This window comes from Volvox carteri, assembly GCF_000143455.1.
Source record: "Volvox carteri f. nagariensis unplaced genomic scaffold VOLCAscaffold_11, whole genome shotgun sequence".
NCBI classification, from domain to species: domain Eukaryota; kingdom Viridiplantae; phylum Chlorophyta; class Chlorophyceae; order Chlamydomonadales; family Volvocaceae; genus Volvox; species Volvox carteri.
In genome coordinates, this window is record NW_003307554.1 from 1,905,037 (window position 1) to 1,913,158 (window position 8,122).

The window sequence follows — 8,122 nt, forward strand, 5'->3', positions numbered from 1 at the left end:
AAGGCGGGGAGGACGGAGAAGCCAAAACAGCCCATCGACTGTCCCGCGGAACCACCACCACCACCACCACCACCACCACCTGTAGAACCGGCAGAACGGCCGTCCTGAGAGAGCCAGCAGCCTTTCAACTAGGTATGCAGCCGTCTTAGTAGCCGCCATGCATCCCCCCCAGCCATCCCACCAGCCATCCCACCCCAGCTGACCAGGTTCCCGGCTTTTTAGACTGGACAGGAGAGAGCGGGGGCGAGCCAGGCCGTCCCAGCACGTACTCGTGTACCAGGCCATACCATGTAACCCCCAACCCGCCACTCCGCAAGACCGAGAAACCATCCCGCATTCCAACCAGGCAGACCGCCAGCCCGCCGCATAGCGTGGCAACCAGACAGGCCGGCAGGCAAAGGCCATCCCCCATTATGTTCCCCCGCACACACTTATACAATGAGCGTCTCCAGCTCATCATTGATCTCCTGCTCCATCTTCTTAATGACCGCAATGGCCTGACGTACGTCCGGTCGTATCACCATCAGCTCACACAGCCAGGTGGGCAGTCCGTCCGCCACGCAATTGCACTTGGCGCCGGGCTGCACCAGCGGCCTCGCGTACAGCACCCCCTCCTGGCCCTTATAGCGGTCCAGGAAGTCGACACTCTTGAGGTGGCCGGTCTTCTGAACTCCGCAAAACGTCATGTCATTCCGATTTTCACAGCCATCCCGCGCGCGGGAGAGAAGAGAAGAGAAGCGACGCAATATCAAGAGAGAATAGGGTGAACGCGCGCGCGGGGTGGTGGCAGGGATACGTGAGAAGTTGTAAGGTGGGTTAGGGATGGACGTGTACATATGGCACAGAACAAGGTGGACAGATGACACTTTACCCCCCCCCGTAAAGAGTCACGCAACTTGCCCCCTGCACTGGACAACCCAACCCCCCAGCCCATTCCCTTACCCTCCCCTCCTCCGACCTAGCTCATGGCCACCATAATCGGCGATAACCAACGACGATTCCGCCCTATTCCTTCACACTCCCAAACACCCCATCACACAGCAAAAAATATCTCCACCTGCGCGTTGATGGTGTACTCGGCCATCTGCTTGAGGGGCCTGCGCGCCACAGGCGGCCGTACGGGAATACCCGCACACGCCATGAGGTGCTCCTCCACGAGGTCCACCCCCCACACCAGCAAGTTGGTGTCCCTCACCGGGCCGCCCCCCATGCGGCAGTTGACCTCGATCAGTCGGGCGCCACGACTCGTGTATTTGCACTCCACGTGAAATACACCCAGCTTGAAGCCCAGGGACTGTTAGGAACGGGAGGTTCGTGCGGCAAGCGGAGGGATCAGGGATCGGGGGAAGAGGGAAAGACGAACCACGAGCGAGTGAAGCTGATGCCAAGAGGAGGGGAGAAGGGGGGGAAAACAAGTTGCGAAGGTCTCTTCGCGGGGTTGGGGATGACAGATTGGGATCGGGAGGGAAGCGGTCCGCGAGCTGCCACCGACTAGATGCTGGATGTGTGTGTATGTGTGTGTATAGTGGTGGGGGATAATACTCATGAATGCACAAGAGCAAGCAACGATTCAACTGCCGACTTCTAAGACACTGGAGGCGCGAGGTGAGGGCGGGAGTAGGAGGACCAGCAGCGAGAACGGGACAGGTTACGGGCGGCGAAAGCCCCCTTCCCCCAGGATTACCACTCATTACCCCCAACCCCCTGTTGCATCAAAGGAAAACCCTACTCCGACTCTACCCGACTCTTGACTGCCAGGATCCCCACCTGTACGGCCCGCACTGAGAGCTCCAGCAGCTCGATCTGATGTGCCTTGGGCAGCACTGACGGACAGTTAGATCCGGTTTCGTTGAAGTACGGCTCAACGGTTGGCCAGTTGTCGGTTATGGCGCCGTACACAGGCCGCCCGTTGTCGAAGATGAGATCGCAGTCAACTTCGTGGCCGTCCAGATACTGCGACGACGGAGAGCGGCGCGGTTAGTTGACGGTTGAGCTTATGGGTTTGGTTGCTGCGGAGCGCTGCTAGCGGAGGAGAACACACAAAGAAAAACACGCTGTGTGCTTGTTGGCTTGCAGTCTTCCCAAAGAGTTCTTCTCAACTCCAATCCCCGCGAAGCGAACGCAGCCACGGAATCGGAAGTATGAAAACGAACACGTGCCAGTGCCCCCGAAAGTGCGGGAGCACATGCAGTTAATCCACCCCGCCTACGTGAGGTGGCGCTGCTCTGATCGTTACTTATGTATCCTAATAGGGCACGATCAGTCCTGTATCTCAACGCCCTCTGGACGCGTTATCGGGATTGTTGTGAAAAAAGACGCCTCGTTGCGGATTCTTCCCTCCTAAAGCCTCGCCCCCCGAGCTCCCTCACTTCCATGAGGTGGGAGGTGCGGTTCCTCATGTCCCTCCTCGCCACCCCTTCCCGCCGGCCAGCTCCAGTCCCCCACCCTCATCCTGACAAAATTGAGAGCCAGCCAGCACTGCGAGACATTTTGGCGCGAGGATTCCCTTTCCTGTAGCCCTTACCCTTTCCCCCTCCCTCCCTCGCCTCTTCCTTCTTTCCTGGCATATGCTTTCCCCCCCGGCCCCGTCCTCACCTCCTCCACCATGAGCTCCAGGTGGATCCAGCCCCCCGCATTGCCAGCTGCGTCGCTGCCCTCGTCATCACCCTCCACCAGCGCACCCGCAACGATGCGAGCCCGGGACATGTCGTGCTGGACCCTGGGTGCGGGGTTTGGTGGTGGTGGCGATTTTGCAGGCAAAGACAGTGAAACAGGCTGAGAGCGCGGTTTGGAGAGAAGAGAAGTGCCGCCAAGAGGTTGTGGATATGAGATGGGTGGGCTCATGGCCGCAGGTAGCACAAAACAACGGCCGGGCACATCCCGCACCCCGCGCATGCACTTACTTCCTGAACGCCTTGAGCAGGTCTTCCTCGTTGTTGGCCCGGATGACGCCGATAGAAGCGGCGCCGCTGATGGGCTTGATGACGGCGGGGAAGCCCACGTGGGCGGCGGCCTTGGCCACATCCGCCTCCGAAACCACCTTGTAATGCTTGGGTGTGGGCAGGCCGGCGCGAGCCATAATCTCGCGGGTCGCGTGCTGCGGACGGCTCCAGGGGGGTTTGTTGGAGTGGAGGTGGGAACGTGTAATAATTATATGCAATAGCCAAAGACACAACTACATGCATGTATGCATGTATGTATGTAGAAGCGTAAAGGGTCACAACAGAAAACCCAAACCACCCAGGGAGATAGCCTCCTGCCTGCCGCCCTGCTTCGTCTGCTTATCCCGCCCTCTCCGCGTCGCCTCCACTCCCCCGGAATGCATCTCCATCCCCATCTCCCTTACCCCTCCGGCCCCCATCTTGCTCTTTATGGACTGCATGCTTCTGCCATTACCCTGCTGCTCCTGAGCCAAGTGTGTACAGCTGTTGAACGGCAGGGCCCCCCCCACATACACCTATCACGGCACGTCGCAGCACGGCACAACCGGCCCATGTCCACTCCGGCATATACTCCCCTGGGCCCAGTATTACACCCCAAGCGCGCGTGCACCCTCCCCTATACACACACCTCACCTTGTCACGCGCGTTGTCCACTGCTTCAGGGGTGTTACACGGCAGCCCCAGCTTCTCCGCAAGGCGACTCGCAAGCGGCACCGCCATTTCACAAAAGGTGGTAATGCCATCCAGCTCACCGATGGTGGAGCGGACGTCCTTAATAGCCTGGGCAACAGAGGGGAAAGACATTCACACACAACAGACGGGGAGAGATCTGAGAAACGAGACATGAGAAAAATGCGAGCACTGCGTGTACCGCATATATGCCAGGGTAATAGGAATGCACGGGGAGGGAAATGCACGGGGAGGCGCCTCAAGGTGTTGTGTAGACGCTCCTCCCCCAACACCCGCGGGCCTGAGCTCCTGAGCGGCCCTGAGCTCCAGAACCCCCTGGTCAGGTGATAGGCGATAGGGGGGCCCGCCCACCCTGCTCCTTGCGGCCTTGCGTTACCTGCAGACAGCGATCGAAGACGGTGTCCACATCCGTGAAATCGATGGGCACGAACTTCTCAATGATACCGTCCTTCTCCAGCAGGCGCACCCAGCTGCGAAGGAAGGGGGTTGACGGATTCGGGACAGGCGGAAAGGGGAGGATGTGACAGTAGAGCGGCAGACGCGAGAAAGGATTGGATAACGGACAGTGCAGGAAGGGGCAGGGCAGGAAAAGGGAAGGGCGCCGCGCAGGAAGTTAAGGACGCGCGGCTAAGTGGACAGACTGGTGTCGTAGGCAGCAACCCGAGGGGGCGAGGAGAAAGCAAAAAGATGGGATGGTGCATGATTGTGGGTGGGTAGGCTGGCATGTCCTGTAGGTGGGCTTCCACTCCTCCTGCAACCCGCTTCCGAACCGCCTGCCGCGCACCCATATTGACCACCATGCAAGACTGGAAAGACATTTCACCTGCATGAATTCAAATCCCTTATCCTCCCACATACACCAGACCTAAGGGCCGTTCACATCCAGTCTGCGGGGTCAGTTGTTCCGTTCCAAACCCACATCAACACCCTGGCCCCGCCCCTCTCTTTCATCCTCATCCATTCCACCCCTGAGCTCAGGATACGCACATAGGTCACTGAGCACCTCTTCCTTTCCGCTCCTCCTACAACTACCGAGCTCAACCCAACCCAGCCCTAGGGGCCGCCTCCCAGCTCGGCCCGGAGGACTCCCGTCTTCCGTCTCCCATTCAGTGTGCTGTCTGGAAGTCGCTTCTCAAGATGCAAGACGGAACAGACTAGCCACCAAATGCCTCACACGCCTTCGCCAGGTCCACAGCCGCGGAACAACGCTACACCCTCCCATACCCACCCCGCATTCCATTGCCCTGACTCATCCCTACGTAATCCCCAACCCCCCTCAAACCCTCCCCAACCCAGTTGGCACCCCATCTTCGTCCTGTCTCCAGTCCCCTTGGACTCTTGCCGGCATCACCTCGCGAAGCTTATCCCCCTGATCACCCGCCTCCCGCCCCACTGCCCCGTTCCCGGACCCCCGAAGTCCTCAAGTCCCGGCACTCTCAGACGACGGTCCGTCTACCTGTCTCTCCAGGCTCTCCTACTGGGCTACTGCTTACCTCAGCATCCTCAGCCAACGAACTATCGCACCCGACCCAAATCGTGCCGCCGGCAGACCTCGCCACCTACGTATCTGCGTATGGATGTATGTATACCTCCTTCCTTCCGGACTCCAGGACGTCCCTAGCTGGTCAGCTGATTCGCTTCCTAGTCCCCCTTACCCGCCCTGCCCAGTTGCGCACGGTGAAAGGCCAAAAGCAGCGGGAACACACGCATCCGGGCCCTGAACACACGCATCCGGGCCCTGAACACACGCATCCGGGCCCTGAACACACGCATCCGGGCCCTGAACACACGCATCCGGGCCCTGAACACACGCATCCGGGCCCTGAACACACGCATCCGGGCCCTGAACACACGCATCCGGGCCCTGAACACACGCATCCGGGCCCTGAACACACGCATCCGGGCCCTGAACACACGCATCCGGGCCCTGAACACACGCATCCGGGCCCTGAACACACGCATCCGGGCCCTTACCAAGAGCCGCACCAGGATAACACTTCCGCTTTGGAAGCCACGCAAGATACAGCCACCCGGAGCCACACCCTTCCCCATGTCCACAACTTTGCCCTGCCCAATCCTCAGGCTTCCACAGAAGCAACAGGCCATCCCGCATTGATCCGCTCTGCTAGGAATCTAAGCCGCTGGCTCACACGGGCTACGCCAATTCTCCGGGTACGGACCCGCCCTTATTGCGGAGGGCGGTCGTCTTCCTTTCCTTCCCAGCCGTCTTCCCAGCACCTCTCGACGCTGGAAATACATTCCCGTCCACGAGAACGCCTCTGCCGCCAATCCCCAATACCTCCTCTCTTCTCCACTCTCACATCTCAAGGTGCCTTGCCCCCCCCGTCCGATGTATCTTTAAAGCCCCCAAGCCAACCCATACCGCTGGTACCGCACCGTCAAAGGTCACCAGACCCAGTCTTACTTCAGGCCCTGTTTCCACAAAGCAATTCCTTCCCGGTTTCCAGCACCGATGAGAGGTCTGCTCCAATTCTAAGTTCCGTTCATCCCCCAACGAGGCTACCCAAGGCCCACGCCGCATGGCCACCATGGCCATCATCTCCCACAGGGCTCCCGGGGCACCCACCTGTCGGGTCCATCCAGCACCACCGTCCTGAGACCCAGCTCCTTAGCCTTCTCAAAGATGAAACGCTTCCCGCTATAGCCCGCCGTCACGAACACCATGACGGCGCCCTTGAGCACCTGGCGGCGCAGACTGCGGCCGTCCCTGGTGCGCGAGTTCACGGCATCCTGGTCATGATTAGGGGTTGAGCAGGGGAGAGACCGGTACAGGGATTCGGTCCGCAGGAAGTTCGAGTCAGGACCGGCCAGGAGATGGGGCCCTGCAATGGTATGTCCCGGGAAAAGAAAAACCCAGATCCCACCTCCCGATCCCTGGTGAACCCACATCCTAGTAAGACGCAGGTCCCACAAACCACCAGATCAATGGCTGGCAGCCAACGGGCAAAAGCCAGGTCCCAGAAGTGAGCAGTGAGGCTTCAAACATGGCTTCAAAATTGGGTGAAGGGGCGGAAGTAGTAGCCATCTAGACCATCAGTAGTAGCCATCAAGGACCCAAACACGCGCTAGGGTGCCAGGGGTTGGGTATTGGTTTCATGAATGAAAGCGTTACGAAGCACGGGTTGACATGGGGCCGTATTGCCGTCGCATCGTCATGCACCGTGCACCGTTGGCTCGGGCGTCTATGGAACTGACGCATGACACCGTTAACTTGCTTGGCCGAGGAAAGGAAGTGTGGACTGGAGGAGAGTAAAGAAAGGCATGGCGTGGCCCACGAGGCTTTCAATCAGGGACAGACAGTGATTGGCAGGTGATGGGAAACGGAACGGAAAATGGTCTGAAGTGTTCAAGGGCCTAAGGAAGGGGGGCCGACTGGGAAGGGGGCCATGGAGCACTGTAGGGGGAATGGTGCGGCCCTACGGCTCAGAGCCATAGTTCCCTGAATCTACCCTAGCTTGTGGGGCCCCCATGTAAATCAGCCCCTGTGCGGCGTTCGTGTTCCCAAATGCACGCTAGGAACCTCTTCAACCGTCCAACATAGAATGACCTGTGCCGGTCAGATAATCGATATGACAGCTTTCCTCAACATACCCTTACCACGTTCATCTCCTGCAGAAGTGCCCGTGACGGGGACAGCGGTAGTGCCTGCAGAATCCTCATCTTGTCCTCATTGGTTAACCCTTTCGGCAGCGATCCAATAATCGCCTTCGAGAGATAATTTGACGAGAGGCTGGAAGACGGCTGTAGAGGTAAGCTGTCATAGTTGCCCTGAGAAGACAGGGTCACTCTTTCATGTCAGCCGATCGTCACGTGCAGTGACGACAACCCTGGGACTGCCACCGCTCACCAGCGAGGCAGCAACATCTGGAGTTGTCTCCTCTCCTGCTCTTCTTCTTCGAGGATTAAGGGGGTAATCCGCCTGAGGCAGTCAGTGTTTGTCAGGGTTTACTTCCACATACCTAGCAAAGCAATATACGTGATTGAAGTATCCTTTAAAAGAATCCTACCAGAGGTACGCCATTCAAAAGCACATTCGTCGGAGCCGAGCCCACAATCGCGACATCCGCGATGTCGAGATTCCCAAGCTGCTCGGCAGTCGCACCCAACTCATCAGCAGTCTTCACTCCGTCTATTACGTCGGCATACTCTATGCATGGAAATGCAGCTGGGTCCAGGAAAGTCCCCTTGTTCTGGGCTGGTGCTACCGGAGCCGGGGCCGAAGCCCCGCCAGCAAGAGCAGCACTAAGAGCAGACTTCTTCATGACGTATCTTACTTTTCAGTATCGGCACTAATATGTTGTCAGGGCTTTGGAAATAGTAGGCCTGGAGGCCAGAATGGCGCTCGTACAGTACGCGATTTAAGCATCCAAGTAATTCAGGCAATTACACAGGCGGACGACATAACTTTTAGGATTAAGAAAATAACACAGATTGCCCTACAAATACACATTTAGATGCCGCATTACAAG

The 8,122-nt window shown here is 58.4% G+C and overlaps 1 protein-coding gene across 1 annotated transcript; it reads right to left on the reverse strand.

The window, feature by feature from the left end:
• Positions 1-431: 431 nt before the first annotated feature.
• VOLCADRAFT_89214 (uncharacterized protein) lies at positions 432-7,915 on the reverse strand (the record flags this gene model as incomplete). Its single annotated transcript, XM_002948842.1, has 11 exons — positions 432-665; positions 1,058-1,294; positions 1,768-1,953; positions 2,596-2,719; positions 2,904-3,097; positions 3,576-3,722; positions 4,009-4,102; positions 6,220-6,383; positions 7,251-7,262; positions 7,501-7,572; positions 7,661-7,915. The coding sequence occupies 11 exons, from the start codon at positions 7,913-7,915 to the stop codon at positions 432-434; spliced, it is 1,719 nt and encodes a 572-aa protein (XP_002948888.1).
• Between the last annotated feature and the right edge of the window lie 207 nt (positions 7,916-8,122).